Source organism: Falco peregrinus, chromosome 16, assembly GCF_023634155.1.
Source record: "Falco peregrinus isolate bFalPer1 chromosome 16, bFalPer1.pri, whole genome shotgun sequence".
NCBI lineage: Eukaryota > Metazoa > Chordata > Aves > Falconiformes > Falconidae > Falco > Falco peregrinus.
The window spans coordinates 2,152,903-2,174,470 of record NC_073736.1 but is presented as its reverse complement, the minus strand read 5'-3'; the positions used below and the strand labels follow the sequence as shown (position 1 = coordinate 2,174,470).

The 21,568-nt window shown below is 68.0% G+C and overlaps 3 protein-coding genes across 3 annotated transcripts; 1 reads left to right on the top strand and 2 right to left on the bottom strand.

Annotated features, from left to right (window-relative positions):
• Nucleotides 1-53: 53 nt before the first annotated feature.
• On the bottom strand, nucleotides 54-12,839 carry CPNE5 (copine 5). Its single transcript, XM_055819704.1, is given in 22 exon segments — nucleotides 54-919; nucleotides 1,430-1,503; nucleotides 1,915-1,972; nucleotides 3,555-3,657; nucleotides 3,729-3,856; nucleotides 3,941-4,122; nucleotides 4,231-4,277; nucleotides 4,568-4,629; nucleotides 4,713-4,766; nucleotides 5,473-5,548; nucleotides 5,636-5,677; nucleotides 6,172-6,194; nucleotides 6,196-6,277; nucleotides 6,493-6,596; nucleotides 6,850-6,913; nucleotides 7,012-7,071; nucleotides 7,356-7,432; nucleotides 7,540-7,579; nucleotides 8,067-8,170; nucleotides 10,099-10,145; nucleotides 10,211-10,251; nucleotides 12,731-12,839. Coding segments are annotated over 22 exon segments (1,740 nt in total). The 5' UTR covers nucleotides 12,814-12,839; the 3' UTR covers nucleotides 54-730.
• Nucleotides 12,840-14,922: 2,083 nt separating this feature from the next.
• Nucleotides 14,923-17,685, bottom strand: PPIL1 (peptidylprolyl isomerase like 1). Its single transcript, XM_055819731.1, is given in 5 exon segments — nucleotides 14,923-15,257; nucleotides 16,695-16,763; nucleotides 16,840-16,861; nucleotides 16,863-16,995; nucleotides 17,516-17,685. Coding segments are annotated over 5 exon segments (501 nt in total). The 5' UTR covers nucleotides 17,572-17,685; the 3' UTR covers nucleotides 14,923-15,036.
• Nucleotides 17,686-17,896: 211 nt separating this feature from the next.
• Nucleotides 17,897-21,555, top strand: LOC129785754 (basic proline-rich protein-like). The gene is made up of 7 exons (XM_055819722.1): nucleotides 17,897-17,952; nucleotides 18,685-18,750; nucleotides 18,830-18,887; nucleotides 19,769-20,096; nucleotides 20,300-20,457; nucleotides 20,665-20,848; nucleotides 20,949-21,555. Exons 3-7 carry the CDS (start codon nucleotides 18,830-18,832, stop codon nucleotides 21,046-21,048), a joined length of 828 nt encoding a protein of 275 aa, XP_055675697.1. The 5' UTR covers nucleotides 17,897-17,952; nucleotides 18,685-18,750; the 3' UTR covers nucleotides 21,049-21,555.
• Nucleotides 21,556-21,568: the final 13 nt, after the last annotated feature.

Below are 21,568 nucleotides of genomic sequence, written 5' to 3'. Positions count from 1 at the left end.
GTGTCACCCCTTGCAGGGGTGATGCTGGAGGGGGCCCGGGGGTGGCGGTAATTAAAAAGGCTATAATTTATTCCGGTTTAAGGCAACTCAATACAAACCCACAGCAGATGCACAGGCGACAGTGCGGGGGGGCACGGAGGGGGGCTGTCCATGCAAATAGAAAAGTGGAGGGTGGGGGGACACACACAAACAGACCTGCCCCCCCTCCCCAGGAGGGGCCGGCACTTGCTGCCGGAGGATGGGGGGTGCCTATGGGGCTGGGGCGGGGGGGGGGGCATGCATCACCTCTGCGGGGCTGGGGATGCTCTGAATGTCACTGGGGCCACCAGAGGGGACCCCACACCTCGGGAGGGGGGGAAAAGGGTAGGTGGGAGAGCTGGAGACCCCTTGCCCCTTTTGGGGGGGGGCAGGATGCGGTCCTCAGCACCAGTCCAAGGTGTGCCAGGATGGGGTGAGCTGTGATGGTCTGGGCTGGATATGGGGGGGGTCCACCACTGCCAAGAGTGCTTGGCCAACACCAGCGCCAGCGCCTCCATCCCTGACCCCCCGGGGACCCCAGAAAAGGTGATTTATGGGGGGACACACATGGAGTGGGGTGGGACAGGACCCCCCAGGGCCCTGGCAGGGTGCTGCTGCCTTTTATCCCTTGAAAAAGGAAAGAGGGGGCTCAGAAAAACATCCAAGGCCCAGGGCTGGGGTGGGGGGGACACGGGGTGCCAGCCAGGTGCGGTCAGGGCTGGGGGGGCACTGGGGGGCCGGGTGGGTCGGGGCTGGGGGGCGCCGGCTGGGGTTTGATGCCGCGTGCCTTCATGTAGGAGATGAACTGGTCAGGGATCTCGGCCAGGACATCCTTGGCCAGGCGTGCCATGCTCAGCACCGGGCTGTCCCCCCCGTCCAGGTAGTCACGGAAAGGGACAAACTGGGGGGGGGACAACGGGATTGGAGGGACCCCCAGGGACTGGTCCCCCTGGCCAGCATGGCCCTGTGTGTCTCACTCACTGCAGCCCCACATCCCAGTGCCCCTCCCTTCCCTGATGCCCCAGTGTGTCCCCAGATCCCAGTGCACCCCCAGATCCAAGCACATCCCAAGCCCCAGTGCACCCCTTCTTCCCAGTGCAGCCCCCCTCCACGTCCCAGTGCACTCCCCCACAACCCAGCACACCCCCTCGAATGTCTCAGTGTATCCCTCCATGGCCCAGTGCACCCCGATTCCCAGCAGCGCCCCCCCCATGCCCCTGTGCTCCCCCATGCCCCAGTTCACCCATGTCCCAGTGCCTTTCCAGTATGCAGCCCACCTCGTCACCCTCCATGCTGGGACCAGTCAGTGCACCCCAGGAGTAATGGGGCTGATGTGGGGTGCCCAGGGAGCCCTCCACACCACCACCACAGCTGGTCGGGGTCCCCGATCCCCACCCGGGGGAGTTGGTACCTGCACGATGTCACGCTCCGCCACCTTCCCACGGGAGGAGATGCGAATGTCATCCCCATCCAGCTCCACCATGGCTGCGGGGGGGAAAGGTGCGGGGGCTTAGCAGCACCCACGTCCCCCCCACCCCAGGGTGACACCCTTTGACACCCCCAGCCCAACCCCAGCAGCCCCCCAGCCCTGGCAGCTGCAGGCAGGCGGGGGAGCCGGGCTGATTCATCACTGGCAGTTCCCGGGGGAGCTTTAATTTGCCTTCACCGCAGAGCAGCCGGCTGCTGGTGGGGGGGCTGCCCGTGCCCCCCCCACCCCGTACATCCCGGGGGGCTCATTCAGCCCTAATGAACACCTCTGCTCATAACCACCCGCACGCCGGCTTGTGGCAAGACCTGCTGAGCCCCAGTAAAATCCAAGTCCCATTGCCTCGGTGGCCTCCGTGCCCCCTCGGGGGCTGCTGAGCCGGGGTGGGATGGGGGCGCCCATAGCCTTACCGTCGAACTCAGCCTGGCCGACCCCCACGATGATGATGGACATGGGGAGCTTGGCAGCCTGCAGCAACGAGGGAGAAAAAACCAAAATAAGGCACCAAAATTGCTGAAGGCAGCCACCAGCCCAGCTCCCAAGGGTCCCACCCCCAGCATTGGCCCCCCAGCACCCACCGGGCCCCAGGGGACAGGGTGACAGTGGGGTGCTGCGCAGGTGCAGATGGGTACCCTACCCCTTTGGGCCACGACGGGCACCCGGTGCCGAGGGCCAGGATAGACACCTCATCCTCAGGGCTGCGATGGGCATCCCGTGCCCAGGACCATGGTGGGCATCCTTCCCTTGGGGTCAGGATGGGCACCCTGCACCGAGTGCCATGGTGGGCATCGGTGCTCAGCACAGAGATGGGCATCCCATAGCCAGGGCCGCGATGGGCACCCTGCACCCAGGGACACGGTGGGCACCCCGTGCCCGGGGACATCCTCAGTGCCACGATGGGCACCCCCGCACCCAGTGCCATCGGGGGCATCCCTTGCTGGGTGGCACCACGACACCCCCCCAGCACCGCAGAACTGCACCGCCGGTCAAGGGAACCCCTGGGCTCAGCACGGTGCTCCCGGAGCAGCACCAGGCTCCGGAGGGAACCCCAAGGGCATCCCAAGGGCACCCTGCCCCCCCCCCCCCCCTCGCCCCCCCCGCCCCGGCTGCGGTGCCCGCGGGCAGGCAGCGGGCCACTGCGAGGTGCAGCAGCTGCTGGCACTGAGCGGCCCGAGCTGCCGGCACAGCCGCACTGCGGGGATATTAAAGCAGCAAACAAATATTACCGGAGCCGTTCTCCTGCCCGACTCCCGCCAATGCCCAGCATCGCCCCCCGCCCCCCCGGGCACCCCCAGCCCCCTGCTACGGGGCTGATGGCTCCCCCAGCATCCCTGCTCAGCTCCAGCATCCCTGACCCTCCCGACGCCCCACGTATCGGGGAGCAGAGATGGGGCTGAGCTGCTGTGAGGGAGGCTGGGGGATGAGGAGGAGGAGGAGGAGGAAGAACAAAGCTCCCAGCTGGCCCAGGCGCTGGGCTGAGCGGGGAGGGGGGCACACAGCGGGCTGGCGCAGGCACGGCACTTGCGAGGGCAAAGGTGCCGCTGGTGCCTTCCAAGAGCCATCCCGGCGCCAGGATTGCTTTTTCCTTCCCAGGCCCCTCGTGTGGAGGAGGCAGGAGCTGCCCGCCACCCCCTTGGAGGGGACACCGTGACCTTGGCCACCAGCGCCCCCCCCCCCCCCCCCAGCTTGCCCTGGCACCCCAGCAGCTCAGGGCACCCCATGTGCCTGGCTGGGAATCGTGCCCCAGTTTGGGCAGGTTATGGCACCCCGCTATGGGGGGGGACCCCGTGCACCCAGCTGGATGTTGCACCCACTTCGCGGTACCCCCTGCAGGTTGTTGCACCCACCCAGCTCACTGCACCCCATCAGGGGCACCCCAGGCTCCAGCCAGTCTGGTCACCCTGCCACCCTGGGGCTCCCCAGCCAGTTACCGCACCGGCACAGCCCGCAGCGCCCCGTGCACCCCGCTGCTGCGGCACCCCAGATGCCTCAGAGCACCCCAGCCCCGGGTGGTCCTCGCACACCAGCACCCACCACCCGCGGGACTCACGTTGACGATGGCCTCCTTGGTCTGTGCCATGTCCGAGATGACGCCGTCGGTGATGATGAGCAGCACAAAGTACTGGGACCCATCCAGCACCGCTGCCGCCGAGCTGCGAGGGACCCCATGAGGGACACCGGGGTGGGCACGGACCCCCGGCGGGGGGGGCTGAGACCCCCTTACCGGGCAACGTGGTTGACCACGGGGGCGAAGTTGGTGGGTCCGTAGAGCTGGACGCTGCGCAGGCTGCGGTGATACGCCTCCAGGACGCCCTCGATGCCGCTGCACGCTGGGTTGGCCACGTCACCGTTCTGCGGGACAAGGAACGGCGGTGACAAGGACGATACCACAACGTCCCCGACCCCGTCGAACCCCACCTTGGGACAGACCCTCACCAGCGGGAACTCATGGGACACGCGTCCGTCCGGCGGGATCTTGGCGCCGAAGCCGAGGGCTGGGAACATCTTGTCGCTGTCGTAGTCCTGGATGATCTCGCCCACCGCCTTGAGGGCCATGGTGTAGGCGTTCAGCTGGTAGGGGCTCAGGTAGTGCAGCGAGGTGGACTGCGAGGGGTTCCCTGTGCGGGCGGGGGGCTCAGCCGGGCCCAGCCCCCCCCTCCAGCAGCGGTTTGACGAGTCCCCCGCTCGTTAAATACCGCTGGGGACATGCGCAGCCCCGCGCTCACCGTTGGATGCGGTGAAGTCGATGGCCACCGTGAAGTTGATTTGGGTCCTGGGGGGGTGACAGCAGCTTTAGGGCACTGGGGTGGGTGATGCAGGATGTGACCCATGGGGGGGTGGCCAGCCCCCTCCCCGGGCCAGCCCGCAGCCTGGCTCTCCCCAGAGGAGCACCCAAGGATGGGATGTGCCCACCCCCCAGTTCAGATCACCCCCAAATCTCCCTCCGCTGTCCCCCCCCCCCAGGCAGCAGCTGCGGGTGCTGGGGACGCCCTGTTCTGGGACCCCACATCCATCCCCCGGATACAGACGGGGAGACTGAGGCACGTCCCCCCCCTCGCTCACCCGCCCCTGATGTAGTCCAGGAAGGTGTGGTCGGACTCCACGGCGAAGGACAGCAGTGTCACCTGCCAGGGACACCGGGCTGAGCAGGGACAGTGGCTGCGCCCCCCCACCCCCTCCCCTCCCCGTGTCCCCCCCCAATCCTCACCGTCCCCGAGTTCAGGTACTTCTTCTTCTTCATCTTCTTCCTGGGGTTCACCACCTGGGGGGGCGGAGGGGAGCTGCTCCCCACCGGAGCCGCGGCACCCCCGGGGTGCAGGGGGGGCACCACGGGGACCGTAACACCCCAAGGTGGGGAGCAGCACAGGGGGACACCCCACCAGGGTGCAGAGGGGCACCCCGAGGGGGGTGCAACACCCCAGGGTGCAGAGCAGGGGGCTGTGGCACCCAGGGGTGCAGCCCAGGCACCCTGGAGATGAGGACTGCAATGTCCCAGGGGTGCAGCACGGGGACCATGACACCCACGGGTGCAGCACAGGCACCCAGGGGACTATAATGTCCCAGGGGTGCAGCACAGGGACCATGACACCCATGGGTGCAGCATGGGAACCCTGGGGACCGTAACACCCAGGGGTGCAGCACAGGGACCACGGCACCCATGGGTGCAGCACGGGCACCCTGGGGACCGTAACAGCCAGGGGTGCAGCACAGGGACCACAGCACCCATGGGTGCAGCATGGGAACTCTGGGCTCCACGACACCCATGGGTGCAGCACGGGCACCCTGGGGGACCGTAACACCCACGGGTGCAGCACGGGAACCACAACACCCACAGGTTCAGCACAGGCCCCCAAGGGACTATAATGTCCCTGGGGTGCAGCACAGGGACCATGACACCCAGGGGTGCAGCAAAGGGATGGTAGCACCCATGGGTGCCACTGGATCCCGTCCCTGTTTTCTGGCCTCACCTCGTAGACATTGAACTGGCTCTGCCCCCGTGCCAGCTCCCGGTAGCTGGTGGTGAACTCCCCGATGAAGTCGTGGCTGTGGGGTGAGGGGTGGGGAGGGCACTGTCAGCTGGGGGGGCGGGACAGGGTGTGGGGGGGTCCCCAGGGCCACCCCCCAGCTCACCTGCCGTCACGGTCCCAGTCGTACACCTCCACTTTGATGGCTCTGCAAGGCAAGGGGGGGGGGGGGTCACAGCCACCACCTGGCACCCCCAAAACCCAGACCCCCACCCCAGGGGCTGTGGTGAGTCCCTGGGGCCCACTCCCATGGGCTTGTTTTGATGCCTCCGTGGGCCTTTTCCTCCTTCCTCCTCTTCCTCCTCCTCCTCAGGCTTTTTCGGTGGGATATTTTTATCCGCCGTTGCCCACAGCAACGTCCGACATGGGGCCAAGCCGGCGGCACGACGAGCCACCAAGCCACTGCTGATTTTTGTTTGCCAGGACACGCAGCCGGTGACACCCGTTTTGGAGGGGGAGGGACACCCCCCAGGGATGGCTCTGTCATAGCGATGAAGCCCATTGCCCAGATGGGTAAACTGAGGCACGCAGCGTGGGCGTGGGATGCTGGAGGGCTTAGGCACGAGCGTAGGTACCACAGAGACTGTGGGAAGAGGGTGCAGAGCGGCCACCCCCGCCGGCCCTGGAGGACCCACAGCTCACCTGTCGTAGTCGCCGTTGCAGAGGGGCGCGCACCGGGATGGTGAACGCCTGCCACACCGGGTTCAGCGTGTTCCTCACCACCTCCGTCTTGTGGCAGATGGTGAAGCTGGGGGGGAGGAAATGTGGGGGGACAAGGGGGGTCACCCCCGATGGCAACACCCCTCCCACATCACCCTAGAGAGGATTTTTGGAGACACACACCCCCCCAACGCTAGCCCAGCCCCATGGGGACAGGAGGTGTCCCATGGCCAGGGCTGTCCCCCCACCCCTGGTGCCATGAAGGTGCCACTGTGTTTTGGGGAGGGGTTGGGGGTCACTCACGTCCCATCCTCGTTGCTGCGGTAGAAGACCATGAAGGGGTCGGATTTGCCGAAGAAATCCTTCTTGTCCAGCTTGTTGGCGCAGAACTGCAGCGTGGCCACGTCCTGCGGTGGGGACAGGGGAGTCACCAGCCCAGCACCCCCAGGGACATGGGGGGTGCAGGATCTTGGGGGGGTGCTGAGGGACCCAGGACCCATGGGGACACACCGTGGGGACAGGTCAGCCTTGACCCTCATCTTCCTCACCCCAGAGTGAGGAAGACCTAGGGGGCGCAGCCGGGGTATGGGTGGGGGTCTGTGCCCCCTCACGTTACCGGGGTGTCCCCAACCTGTCCCCCCGCTCCCCAGAGCGGCTCACCCGGCAGTTGCCCAGCTCTTCGGCGAGGAGGATGATGGTGCCGCACTTCTTCCCGGGGATGCCGCTGCCAGGAGGGGCCGTGAGCCGGGGGACACACACACACTGACACGGTGACCCTGGTGTCCCCCCGGACCCCCCCAAGCTGGGCACCCCAAAACTCACCCATTGGAGACAGCCGGAGCGGGTCTTCTGCCCCGGCCGTGCGTGGTCACTGTCCCCATCCTGTTGGGACAGACACTGAGGGGTGACAGAGGGGACCCCCCCCCTCCCAAAAAAGCCACCCCCTACCCCCCATGGGGAAGCTGAGGCAGGGGCTGGGTAAAGGACAGGGGGAGCCCAGGGCAGCTGGAGCCGGGGCTGTCGGCACCGGGGTCTGGTCTCCATCCCAGACACCCTGATAAGGACCCGGGCGCGTCGCCAGTGCAGGGAGGGGACACAGGACAGCAGGCAGCCACCCCAGCGCAGGGCCCTCCCCGGGGAAACTGAGGCACGGGGCAGGGGCTCACGTCAGGGGCTTCTCCAGGCGGCTGCCGGCTGAGCCCACGATCTCGCCCAGGGTGCAGAAGGCCTGGCCAAGGAAATCCTGCCGGAGCCGTGGTGTCACCGGGGTCTGTCCCTGTCCCCTCCCTGTCCCCAGCCCCACAGGGCTCAGGGAGGGGGGGTGTGGAACGGGGCTGGCCCCCCACTTACATGCTTGGAGAGGTCGGGGCTTTTGGAGTCCACATCGTACCTGGGGACAAAGTGGGGACCTGTGGCTGAGGCAGCAGGGATGGGGTGGCTGTGGGGACAGGGATGGGGACAGACATGGGGACTGGATGCAGATGGGGGTCGAGGTCGGGCAGGGACAGGATGGGACACAAATAAGGATGGGGACAGGACAGGGATGGGTTAGGGATGGGGACCGGGACAGGATGGAATGTGGATGGGCACAGGGATGGAGACAGGGACGGGGATGGGACGGGGATGTGAATGGGGACAGGGATGGTGATGGTGCAAGAATAGGTTCAGAACAGAGAGGGGGACAAGCACAGGGACCAGATAGTGACAAGGACATGCCTGGGACAGGGACCAGCGCCAGTGCCCGCCTGGCATCCCCAGGCACTGGCTGAGCCACCGCAGCCAGCCCCACGGGGCGGGGGGGGGGAGGGGCTGTGCTGGGGTGCTGGGGGCTGCAGTGGCCAGGGGGATGACACTGGGGGGACAGTGGGGACACTCACAGGTCAAAGCGGAGGTTCTGCTTCTCCTCAAAGAAGTAGTCGAGGACGAACTTGCGCAGGAAGTCGGGGTTCAGGGAGTTGTCGATGACCTCGGTCCGGCCAAACTGGGGGACACAGGGACAGCAGGGTGACACAGGGATGGGGACATGGGGATGGGGACACCAGGACACCAGTGTGACATGGGGATGAGGACACAGGGATGGGGACACCAGGGTGACACGGGGATGGGGACATGGGGATGGAGACACCAGGACACCAGAGTGACATGGGGATGGGGACACGGGGATGGGGACACAGGGAAGGGGAAACCGGGGTGACATAAGAATGGGGACATGGAGACATCGGGATGGGGACACAGGGATGGGGAAACCGGGGTGACATGAGAATGGAGACATGGGAATAGGGACATCGGGACATCAGGATGGGGACACAGGGACACCAGGGTGACATGGGGATGGGGACACTGGGGTGACACGGGGATGGGGACATGGCGACACCAGGGTGACATGGGGATGGGGCCACAGGGATGGTGAAACGGGGATAGAGACACAGGAAGGGAGGAAGAAGGTGGGAGCGGGGACAGACAGAGGATGGGGACAGCGGGGGACATGTGGGACACGAGGTGACACAGGGCGCAGAAGGGGACGTCGGGCCAGGCACGGCGGGACCAGGTGCCCCTTTGTCATCGGGTGCAGGGCTGGCACCGCGTCCTGCCCAGCCCCCGCCTGCTCATTAAGGCCCGAAGCCCCTCAATTATGCCTCAGTTAATTACAGGGCACACGGTGGTGGGGCGGGGGGCGGGAGGGAGCGGGGGGGGGCCAGGGCACCCCGAGGGGTGTCCCCAAGTGTCCCCTCCCTGGGCACAGCCAGCACCTGCTGGGGCCGGCAGCGCCCTGATTGGCCAGCTGGCTGCATGCTGACGGCTCATTGGCTGGCTGCCCGGCACCCCAACATGCTCCCCAGCTCCCCAGCGTGCTGATTGGCTGGCTGGCTGCACCCCAGCAAGTTGATTGGCCAGCACCCTGACATGCTGGTTGGCTAGGTGGCCAGCACCCCAATATGCTGATTGGTCAGCAACCCAGGATGCTGATTGGCTGGCTGGCCAACACCCTAATGTGCAGAATGGCTGGCTGCTGCACCTCAGCCGGCTGTTCCTCACTGGTGATTGGCCAACGGGCTAGCACCCCAACAAGCTGATTGGCCAGTTGGCCAACACCCCAATGAGCTCATTGGTAAGTATCCCAACATGCAGTTGGCCAGAATTTGACCTGCTGATTGGCCACTGGGCCAGCACCCCAAAGTGCTGACAACCAGAACCCCAACATGCTGACATGGTGATTGGCCACCTGGCCATCACCCCGACATGCTGATTGGCCAGTTAGCCATCACCCCAACTTGCTGATAGGCCAACAACTTACACGCTGATTGGCCAGCTGGTTGGCACCCCAACATGCTGATTGGTCAGCACCCCAACATGCTGATAGGCTGGCACCTAACGTGCTGATTGGCCAGTTAGCCATCACCCCAACATGCTGATTGGTCAGCACCCCAACATGCTGATTTGCCAGCTGGCTGGCACCCCAAACATGCTGATTGGCCAGTTAGCGATCACCCCGACATGCTGATTGGTCAACACCCCGACATGCTGATTGGCCAGTTAGCCATCACCTCAACATGCTGATTGGTCAACACCCCGACATGCTGATTGGCCAGCTGGCTGGCACCCCAAACATTCTGATTGGCCAGTTAGCCATCACCCCAACATGCTGATTGGCCAGTTAGCCATCACCCTGACATGCTGATTGGTCAACACCCCAACATGCTGATTGGCCAGCTGGCTGGCACCCCAAACATGCTGATTGGCCAGTTAGCGATCACCCCGACATGCTGATTGGTCAACACCCCGACATGCTGATTGGCCAGTTAGCCATCACCCCAACATGCTGATTGGCCAGCTGGCTGGCACCCCAAACATGCTGATTGGCCAGTCAGCCACCACCCCGACATGCGATTGGCTGCCACAGGCACTGACCTCGCGCCACTGGCGGCTGCCGGGGCGCTGGGTGTACAGCACGCACACTGCGGGCACAGGGTGGGTCAGGGGCGCCGGGGCCCCCCCCCGCCCCCCGTCCCGGCACACTCACGCGGGTCCGACTTGGAGAAGGTGTCCTTGTCCAGGAGCTGCCTGCGGGGACGGGGCGCGGGTGAGCGTGAGCGTGAGTGTGAGTGCACGGCTGCGCACGCCAGGCTGTGCTCCGTGCTGGGGTGTCACTGGGAGTGGCCACGTGTCGGGACGTGCAAAGCCACGTGCTGCACGCTGGGCATCTGCGTGTGCACGGCTGCACATGCTTGGCAGCGGTATGTGCACGGCCACGTGTTGGTGTGTCGGTGTGCACAGCCACGTGTCAAGTGTGCACGGCCGCGTGTTGGTGTGCACGGCTGTGTGTGGGTATGCACAGCCAGGTGACAGTGTGTTGGTGTGCACAGCCGCATGTTAGTGTGCACAGCCATGTGTCGGTGTGTCAGTGTGCACGGCCACGTGTCAAGTGTGCACAGCCGCATGTAGGTACGCACAGCCAGGTGACAGCATGCACAGCCAGGTGACAGTGTGTCGGGTGTGCACAGCCATGTGTCGGTGTGCACAGCTGCAGGTCAGTGTGTCACTGTGCACAGCTGCGTGCTGGTGTGCACAGCCATGTGCCCCTTTATGTCAGCGTGCACAGCCAGGTGACAGAGTGCACAGCCAGGTGTCGGTGTGTCAGTGTGCACAGCCGGGTGACAGTGTCTGTGCACAGCCATGTGTCAGTCTGCACAGCCAGGTGTTGTGTCGGTGTGCACAGCTGTATGCCGGTGTGCAACAGCCGTGTGCCGCTGTGCACAGCCAGGTGACAGGGTGTGCACAGCCACGTGTGCCCCGCGCTGTGCGTTTGGGTGTGCGCGGCTGTACATGCCCTGTGCCGCATGTTGGGGTGCACAGATGGGGGGGTGTCGGGGGGGGGGCACAGCCGGGGGTGTGTGTGTGTAAGGGGGGCACAGCCATGGGGGGGGGATGGTGCTGGGGGGCACAGCCATGGGGGGGGGGTGTCACAGCCGGGGGTGGTGTGGTGGTGGGCACAGCCACGGGGGTGTGTGCTGGGGACACACAGCCATGGGGGTGTGTGTCGGGGGAGCACAGCCGTGGGGGGTGTCGGGGGCAGCGTCCCATCCCCCCGCGCAGCGCTGCCCACCCGGGCCCCTGCCCGCTGCCCGGTGGAGTGGGAGGAAAATAGGTCAGAGCGGCCGCAGGCAGCGCGGCCGGGGGGGCACCCAGTGCTGCGGGGGGGGGGCGGAGGTTCAGCTGCCCACGCCGGGGGGGGTCGGTGGCATGTCACCCGCCCCAGCCCCCCCTCCCGGTCCCCAGCACCCACAAAGGAAGCTCCCTGCACCTACCCCCCCCCCCCCAGCCCCCCAAGCTGGCACCCGCATTAGGGCAGTACCACCCCAGCTCCCCCAGTACCTCCCACTGCCCCCACCGAGTGCCCCCTGTGCCCCCCCCACTCCCCCCCAGCAACTGCCTCCTCTTTCCCAGTGCCTCCCAGTGCTCCCCGTTCCCCCAGTATCCTACAATACTGACTGCCCACCACTCCCTCAGTGCACTCCACTGCCTCCCAGTATCCTGCAACACCAACTCCCCCCCAACTCCCCGCTGTCTCCCAGTGCCTCCCAATATCCTACAACGCCGACTGCCCCCACTCCCCAGTGCCTCCCAGTAGCCTACACCACCAACTGACCCTCCCCTCCCCATAGCCTCCCAGTATACTACAATGTCGACTTCCTGCTGCTCCCCACTGCATCCCAGTGCTTCCCAGTACCTACGACACTGACTGCCCCCCCGCTTCCCCCCCGCTCCCCAGAGCCTCCCAGCACCTGCAACACCGACTGCCTGCCGCTCCCCAGTGCGTCCCAGTGCCTCCCAGTGTCTACAACGCCGACTGCCCGCCGCTCCCCCCCACTCCCCAGTGCATCCCAGTGTCTCCCAGCGCCTGCAACGCCGACTGCCCGCCGCTCCCCCCCCACTCCCCAGTGCATCCCAGTCCCACCCAGTATCTACACCACCTACTGCCCGCTGGTCCCCCCCACTCCCCAGTGCATCCCAGTATCGACAACATCGACTGCCCGCCGCTTCTCCCCACTCCCCGACGCATCCCAGTGCCTCCCAGTACCTACAACGCCGCCCGCCCGCCGCTCCCCCCCCACTCTCCAGTGCCTCCCAGCACCTACTGACAGCCGACTGTCCCCTGCTCCCCAGTGCGTCCCAGTGCCTCCCAGCATCTACAACGCTGACTGCCCGCCGCTCCCCCACACTCCCCAGTGCCTCCCAGTATCTACAACCTACTGCCGCTGCTCTCCCCCCCCTCCCCAGTGCCTCCCAGTACCTACAACACCGACTGCTCGCTGCTCCCCCACACTCCCCAGTGCATCCCAGCGCTTCCCAGTACCTACAACGCCGACTGCCCGCCGCTCCCCCCCACTCCCCAGCGCATCCCAGTGCCTCCCAGCAGCTACAACGCTGCCCGCCTGCCGCTCCCCAGTGCATCCCAGTGCTTCCCAGTACCTACAACGCCGACTGCTCGCTGCTCCCCCCCGCTCCCCCAGTGCCCGCCGAGCCCCGCCGAGCCCGGTACCTGCAGGACACCGTCAGCTCCACCCGGGTGGCCGGGACGGGGCCGGCGCCGCTGCCCGGCTCCGGGGCGCCCAGGCCCGCCATGCCCCGGGCTGCGCCGCTGCCCCGCTCCGCCGCCCCCGCGCCCCGGCCCGGCCCCGCCCCGCGCCCAGGGGCTGCCCCGGGGGTTCCTGCGGCCCCGCCCCCAGGGTCCCGCCCCCAGGGTCCCGCCCACGCCCCGCCCACGCCCCCCGGCATCGCCCCCGGTACCGGCCCCCCGGCATCACCCCCGGGTCCGGATCCCCGGCATCGCCCCCATCCCCCCGGTACCGCCCCCGGGTCCCCTCGCGGATCCCCGGCATCAGCCGCGGACCCCCGGTACCGCCCCCGGCATCACCTGCAGACCCCCGGTCCCGGCCCCCGGTCCTCCCGCGGACCCCCGGCATCGCCCACGGACCCCTGGTACCCGCCCCACAGCATCGCCCACGGAACCGCACCCGGGTCCCCCCACGGCCCCCCGTACCGCCCCCCAGCATCGCCCCCACGTCCCCCCACACTGCCCCCCAGCATCGCCCCCGGGTCCCCCCACAGCCCCCCATACCGCCCCCCAGCATTGCCCCTGGGTCCCCCCCCAGTTCCCCCCGTACCGCCCCCCAGCATCGCCCCCACGTCCCCCCACACTGCCCCCCAGCATCGCCCCCGGGTCCCCCCACAGCCCCCCATACCGCCCCCCAGCATCGCCCCCGGGTCCCCCCACAGCCCCCCATACCGCCCCCCAGCATTGCCCCTGGGTCCCCCCCCCAGTTCCCCCCCATACTGCCCCCCAGCATCGCCCCCACGTCCCCCCACACTGCCCCCCAGCATCGCCCCTGGGTCCCCCCACAGCCCCCCATACCGCCCCCCAGCATCGCCCCCGTGTCCCCCCACAGGTCCCCCCATACCGCCCCCCAGCATTGCCCCTGGGTCCCCCCCCAGTTCCCCCCATACCGCCCCCCAGCATCGCCCCCCGCGTCCCCCCCACAGCCCCCCATACCACCCCCCAGCATCGCCCCCCGGGTCCCCCCACAGGTCCCCCCATACCGCCCCCCAGCATTGCCCCTGGGTCCCCCCACGGATCCCCGGCATCGCCCCCAGCCCCCCAGTACTGCCTCCGGCCGCCTGGTACCGTGTCTTGGCATCACCCCCGTCATCACCCCCAGCCCCCCGTCATCACCCCCGAACCCCTGGCATTCCCCCGAGCCCTCCCCCGGCATCACCCGGGGGCTCCTGGGACCCCCAGTACCCCCCTGGGACCCCCTCAGTGCCATGGGACCCCTCTGGGTACCACCCGCTCCCCAGGGAGAGTCCCCAGTGCCCCCTTAGCCAGCCCCTCCAGTGCCCCCCATGGCCCCAGCACCTGCAGACCCAGGGTCCCCCAGTGCACCCAGTTCCCCACTGCCCTCGGCGTGCCCCAGTAGCTCCCAGTGCCACCCCTGCACCACCCCCAGTATCACCCAGTGGCTCCCAGTCCAGTCCTGCATCCTGCCCTGGCACCTCCCAGTCCAGTCCGTAGTGCTCCCAGTGCCTTGGCCATGAGGATGAGGGGCCACTGGGGTGGGGCTGTACTGGGGACACTGGGCAGACTGGAAGCCAGACTGGAGCCCCCAGGACTGCTGCAGCCCAGGCATTACTGTAGGTCCTACAGAAACAGCCAAGGGGCCTGGGGGGGCTCTGGGGCCCTGAAGCGGGGGGGTACCCAGTGCCAGAGAGGGGACACACACACTGCGTGTTGGCATGGGGACCCCTGTGCATGGGGACCCCTGTACCAGTCCGGGGGTCCCCAGCACTGCATGGGGGGGTGTCACCCCCTCAAAGCCCAGTGAACTAGTGGGCCTGTGATGGGGGGCATCCCTGGGGTCCCAGGACACTTTTTTTGGGGGGGGGCATGGCGGAAAGGGCAGCACCCCTTGCCCTCCCCAGAGCTGGGGTGGGGGGTCAGTTGGGGTCCCCTGTCCCCCCCCAACTCTAGCCTCACAGCAGCCGAGGCCAGCGCTGTGCCCCAAGGGCTGGGGGGCGGGGGGGGCACCATGCCCAGCTGCTGCCTGCAGAGACACGATCCCAGGGAGCGGGGGGGGCAGCCCCCCAAGCCCCTTTGCAGGGGGGCACACACAACCACGACGGGGCCACCTCCTCCATCACAGCCCCCCTAAAAAAAAAATCCCACCACACGGGGTGTCACCACCGCGTCCCACCGCTTTTATTACAACCAAGCGCTACAAACCGGAGGCTGGAGGCGGGGGGGAGGGGGCATAGAGCACAACCCCCCCCCACCCGCCCCCCGCAGCCCCCCTACCCTGAAGGAAAAGCCTTGATGACCTTGACGTCGTCCAGGGGCCGGTCCTGGGCGTTGGTCTCCACCATGGCCAGGCGGCCCAGCACCCCCATGCCCTGGCAGACCCTCCCGAAGATGCTGTGCTTCCCGTCCAGCCACTGCGCCGGGCCCAGCGTCAGGAAGAACTGGCTGCCGTTGGTGTCTGGCCCCGCGTTGGCCATGGCCAGGATGCCGGCACCTGAGATGGATGGAGGGATGGTGTTACTGGTCTGGTCTGGGGGGCCCTGGGGGTCTGGGGTGGGGTGGCCTGGTATGATGGGAGATAACGCCACCCCACAGGTAGGGTGCTGGGGAATATGGGGACATGCCACCCCCGCAGACAGGGTTCTGAGGGACATGCAACCCCGTGGCCAAGGTCCTGGCAACATGGGGGACACGCCACCCCATGGCCAAGGTTCTGAGGGACATGGCACCCTGCAGACAGGGTTCTGAGGGACATGCCACCCCATGGCCAGGGTTCTGAGGGACATGGCACCCTGCAGACAGGGTTCTGAGGGACATGCCATACCATGGCCAAGGTCCTGGCAACATGGGGGGACATGCCATCCCATGGGCAAGGTCCTGGTATTATGGGGGACACGCCACCCCATGGCCAAGGTTCTGAGGGACATGGCACCCTGCAGACAGGGTTCTGAGGGACATGCCACCCCATGGCCAGGGTTCTGAGGGACATGGCACCCTGCAGACAGGGTTCTGAGGGACATGCCATACCATGGCCAAGGTCCTGGCAACATGGGGGACATGCCATCCCATGGGCAAGGTCCTGGTATCATGGGGGACACACCACCCCCATGGCCAAGGTTCTGAGTGACATGCCACCCCCATGGCCAGGGTTCTGGGGGATATGGGAGACATGGCACCCCATGGCCAAGGTCCTGGTATCATGGGGGACACGCCACCCCATGGCCAAGGTTCTGAGGGACATGCCACCCCCGCAGACAAGGTTCTGAGGGACATGGCACCCCATGGCCAAGGTCCTGGTATCATGGGGGACACGCCACCCCCATGGCCAAGGTTCTGAGGGACATGCCACCCCCGCAGACAGGGTTCTGAGGGACATGCCATACCATGGCCAAGGTCCTGGCAACACGGGGGACACGCCGTCCCATGGCCAAGGTTCTGAGGGACACACCACCCCATGGCCAGGGTTCTGAGGGACATGCCACCCTACAGCCAAGGTCCTGGTGTCACAGGGGACATGCCACCCCATGGCCAAGGCCCTGACAACATGGGAGACATGGCACCCCCATGGCCAAGGTCCTGGTATCATGGGGGACATGGCACCCCATGGATGTGGTCTTAGGGAACATGGGGAACATGCCACCATGGCCAGGGTCTTAGTGGACACGGGAGACATGGCACCCCATGGCCAAGGTCTTGACAACACAGGGGACATGCCACCCCATGGCCAGGCTCCTGGGGGATATGTCACCCCAAGGCCAAGGTCCTGGTATCTTGGGGGACATGGCACCCCATGGATGGGGTCTTAGCGGACATGGAGGACATGCCACCCCATAGCCAGGCTCCTGGTATCATGGGAGACATGGAACCCCACGGATGGGGTCCTGGGGGCCACGCCACCCCACACGTGGTGTTGGTGACAGTTCCCACTCACCGGTGAACTTCAGCTCGGGGTGCAGCTCGTCCTCAAACTGCTTGCCGTAGATGGAGGCACCGCCGCGGCCTGGGGAGGGGACGAGGGGGGCTCAGCCGGGACCCCCCAGCAGGGCAGGGGCCGCGGCGAGGGGGGTGTCTCTCACCGGTGCCGGTGGGGTCCCCCCCCCTGCACCATGAAGTCCTTGATGACGCGGTGGAACTTGGTGCCGTTGTAGTAGCCGCGGCGGCAGAGCTCGGCGAAGTTCTTGCAGGTGCGGGGGGCGTGTTTCCAGTACAGCTCCAGCACCAGCGGCCCCATCCTGCACCACACCAGCACCGGCACCGGGGGGTCACCCCATGGTGCCCCTCACAGGGGCTCAGACCGGCCCGGCCCCGGGGGGACGTGGGGCTGGCAGGGATTGGGAAGGGGCAACCGGGACTGGCTGGCACTGGGGATAAGGGGGGGCTAGCTGGTACTGGGCGGGGGGGGGCGGAACCGGGACTGGCTGGTACTGGGGGAGGGCAATCGGGACTGGCTGGTACTGGGGGATAACGGGGGCTGACCAGTACTGGAGGGGGGCAACCAGGACTGGCTGGTACTGGGGGATAACGGGGGCTGGCCGGTACTGGGAGGCACTGGGGGCTTCCCAGCATCCAGGGAGGCTGGGAGCTGTCTGGGACTGGGGGCCATGGGACACCGGGGGCTGTCCGGTACCGGGAGACTGGGGGCTAACGGACACCGGGGGGGCACCTGGGGCTGCGCGGTACCGGGGGGCCGGGCCGAGGGGGCGGGAGGGGCCGCCCGCTGCCGGTACCGGGGAGGGCGGCCCCGCCCCTTACGTGGTCTCCATGGAGACGGTGGGCGGCTGCCAGGAGTCGGGCGGGACGGCGGCCATGCTGCTGCTGCCGCTGCCGCTGCCGCTGCTGCTGCTGCTGCCGCTGCTGCTGCCGCTGCCGCCGCCGCCGCTGCTGGTGCTGCTGCGGGCGGAAGGGCCCCGCGCCTCCGCGCGCTTCCGGGGACACGCCCCTTCCGGCGGCGACCAATAGGAGAGCGCGGTTGGCGGGGCGGGGGCGAGGAGGCGGGCCAATCCGCGCGGCAGGCGGGCGCGCCGCTATTGTGACGCAGGGGAGGGGGAATTCGAACGAGGCCACGCCCTCTCCGCTGGGCCACGCCCCCTCCGCGCGCGCGGCGAGCGGGAGCCGGGGGCGGGCGGCGGTGAGCGGGGGGGGGGCGCCAGGAGCGGAGCGGGGCCAACCGGGAGCGGGGGCGGGCGGCGGTGAGCGGGGGCGGGCACCGGGAGCTTGGGGGGGGCACCGGGACCCCCGCGATGGCGGAGGAGGGAGCGGAGACCCTGCGGTGGGGGCTGGGGAGTCCTCCGGAGGTGGGGGCGGGGCCGGGGCCCCCCAGTGCGGGGATGGGGTCCTCTGGGGATCGGGGTGCGGGGCTGGGACCCCCCGATGCAGGACAGGGACCCCCCGGTGGGGGCTGGGACCCCTCAGGATCGGGGGTGCTGGGCTGGGACCCCCCGGTGTGGGGCTGGGACCCCTCAGGATCGGGCTGCGGGGCTGGGACCCCCCCGGTGTGGGGCCGGGACCCCCCAGGATCGGGGTGTGGAGATGGGACCCCCCCGGTGGGGGCTGGGACCCCCCAGGATCGGGGTGTGGAGATGGGACCCCCCGATGTGGGGTTGGGACCCCTCAGGATCAGGGTGCGGGGCTGGGACCCCCAGGATCGGGGTGCTGGGCTGCGACCCCTCGGTGTGGGGCTGGGGGTTCCCCGGGTGGGGGGCACGGGGGTCCCCACATCTGGCCCCTCAGCCGTGCCCGCGCCAGCGGTGCCGTCCCCCGGCAGCACAAAGCCCGACTGTGCTGGCACTGGCAGTGCTGTCCCCGGGCGCTGGCCGGTGCCACCCGGCTGCCCCACTGGGGCTTGAGGACACAGGGTGGGGGGTTGTGAGGACACGGGTGGGGGTCATGGGTGACGGGCGGGTGTCGTGGGTCACCCTCAGCTCGCCCCCAGGCAGCCCCTGCGCTGGCACCGTGGGCCGAGGCGGAGGCGATGGCGGAGGAGCGAGGTATGGCAGTGCCAGCGCCGCGGCCCCCCCATGTGCCCCCCGCGCTGGGGGGCCGGGGCTCACCCGCATGTCCCCCCAGATGTCCGCTTTGTCACCGAGGAGAGCTTCGACTTCGGGCTCCTGTCCCCTTCTGACAGGTGAGGGGGGGGACAACCCACCCCATGGATGGGGTCCTGGCATCGTGGGGGACATGCCACCCCATGGATGGGGTCCTGCAGGACATGCCACCCCATAGACAGGGTTAAGGGGGACATGGGGGACCTGTCACCCTGTAGCCAAGGTTTTGGGGGACATGGGGGGACAAGCCACCCCATGGATGGGGTCCTGGGGTATGTGGCACCCTACAGCAGGGACACTGGGGATGTGCCACCCCATGAACAGGGTCCCAGGGGACAGTTGGGATGTGCCACCCCATGAATAGGGCCCTGAAGGACATGGGGTAGCACGTCCCCCATGAACAGGGTCCTAGGGGACACGGCACCCCATGGCCAAGGCCCTGACAACACGGGGGACATGCCACCCCATGGCCAGGCTCCTGGGGGGATATGGCACCCCATGGCCAAGGTTCTGATATCTTGGGGGACATGGCACCCCATGGATGGGGTCTTAGGGGACATGTGGGACGTGGCACGCCACGGCCAAGGTCCTGACAACATGGGGGACATGCCACCCCATGGCCATGGTCCCGAGGGATGTCAGCCCCATGGCCAGCCTCCTTGGGACATGCCACCCCATGGCCAGGCTCCTGGGGGATATGGCACCCCATGGCCAAGGCCCTGGCATCATGGAGGACGTGGCACCCCATTGCCAGCACCCTAGAGGACACGGGGGACGTGCCACCCCACGAAGAGGGCCCTGGGGGACATGGGGGTTGTGCCATCCTGTGGCTGGTGTTCTGGGTGGCACGGGGCAGGGGGGACATGCCACCTCCTGGCCATGGTGGCAGATGACACGGGGCGGGGGGGGGGGGGGGCGCTCAGGGGGCCAGGTAGGGCTGACGCTGCCCTTCATCCTGCAGCCAGGAGGAAGAGGAGGATGAGGGTGAGGCGGGGGGCGCGGGCCGGGGGGGGCAGCGGGCGCTGGAGCCCCCTGCACGGTGCCCGGCTGGAGGAGATGGTGCGGGAGGCCACACGCCTGGCAGCGCAGCTGGAGCAATGTCACCTGTCCCCCCTCGGCACGCCACGGCCCCCGCAGCCCCCGCCGCGAGACCTTTGTGGTGAAGGACAGCCCGGTGCGGGCACTGCTGCCCACCGTGGAGCCGCGGGGACCCCCCCCCGGCCACCACCCGGCCCCCCGCCAAGCCCCGGGGTGCCCCCACTGCCACCACCATCCCCAGCACCCGGAAGGTAGGTGGCACCTCGGGGGGGTCCCAGTATGGCCCCACATGCTGTTCCCACCAGGGCTGAAGTTCTGGACACCCCCCCACTCCCCAAAACCCGTCTTGGGGTGGGGGACACCGAGTGCCACCTGCATGTCCCCAGTGCCCCCCCCACCCCAGCACTGGGCGGCCACCGACCAGCGTCCCTGTGTGTCCCCTCTCTGCTTCCAGGTGTCACCCAGCTGTCACCCCACAGCGGTGCCCAAGGGACCCCCCCGGGGCCAGGGTGCCCCCCCCCAACCGGCTGGGCCCCCCTCGGCCTTGCCCTGCCCAGGGGCAGGGGGCTGCAGCCCGGGGCAAGTCAGAGCCCCTCCAGGTGGGGACAGCAGGTACCGGCTCTGCGCGGGGATGGGGACAACATGGGCATCTCCGCCGTGGGGCACCCGCGCCATGGGGACCCGCACCCCACCAGGGTCCCAGCACCCTGGGCCAAGTGGGTGCCAAAGCCACCCCCAAGCCCCACCGCGGGGTGGGGGTCTGGGTGCCCCCGCCGTGGGGTGCCCCCGCCGTGCCCCCACGTGCCCTTCTCTCCCCAGGCCAGCCAAAGGTGAGGGGGGGCGCTGCCCCCTGCCCCCCCGCCACCCGCCAGCCCCGCACCAGGGCCACCACCGTCCCCGTCCCCTCCAGCCGCCCCCCTGCCCCCAGCGCCATCCCCAGGGCACCTGGACGGACCCTGGCGGGGGGGGGCTGCACCGGGTGGGAGGGCACCCGCGGCCAGAGGTAAGGATGGGTGCTGCTGGCGGGGACGGGGGGGCAGGGGGTTGCTCCCCCCCCCCGTGCCTCAGTTTCCCCTGCCCCATGGCTGCTCTCCCCATTGCAGGTGTGGGGGCGGCACGGGCAGCCCCCCCCGGCCACTGGCTCGGGGTGCAAACCCGGACCTGCCCCCAGCCGCCTCCGCCCCCCCAGGAAGACGGCGATGAGCAGCACCCCGAGGTGACACCCCCCCCACCCCCGGAGGAGCTCGGGGTGCCTGTTCACCCCCCATCCTGGTGCATGGGTGAGGAAGGGGGGATCTGGGGAAACTGAGGCACGGAGGGGTGGGGAGCACAGAACAGGCCCCCCCCAGGAATGAGGCAGAGGCGCAGGTTGGATTTTGCTTTAATTACAAAAGGTCACATCAGCAGTAGGAAACCCCCCCCTCACCCCTCCCAGCAACCAGGGGTCCCCCACCCCCCCCCCCCCGCAAACACCCTCTGCTGGGTGCCACCTGCCCCTGGGTACCACCGCCTGAGCCTCACCCTTGGGCAGGGGGCAAAGTACTGGGGGGGTCCACACATCCCTGCACCCTACAACTGATTCCCCCTCCCACTATGTGCCCCCCCCCAGCTCCCCACCTGGGGGGGGTTGGCACCATGGAGGGGGGGGGATCATATATCCTTTTTTTTGTATTTTTCATGTATTTTTTAAATAAAACCCTTCACCGGGCATGGGGGCTGTGGA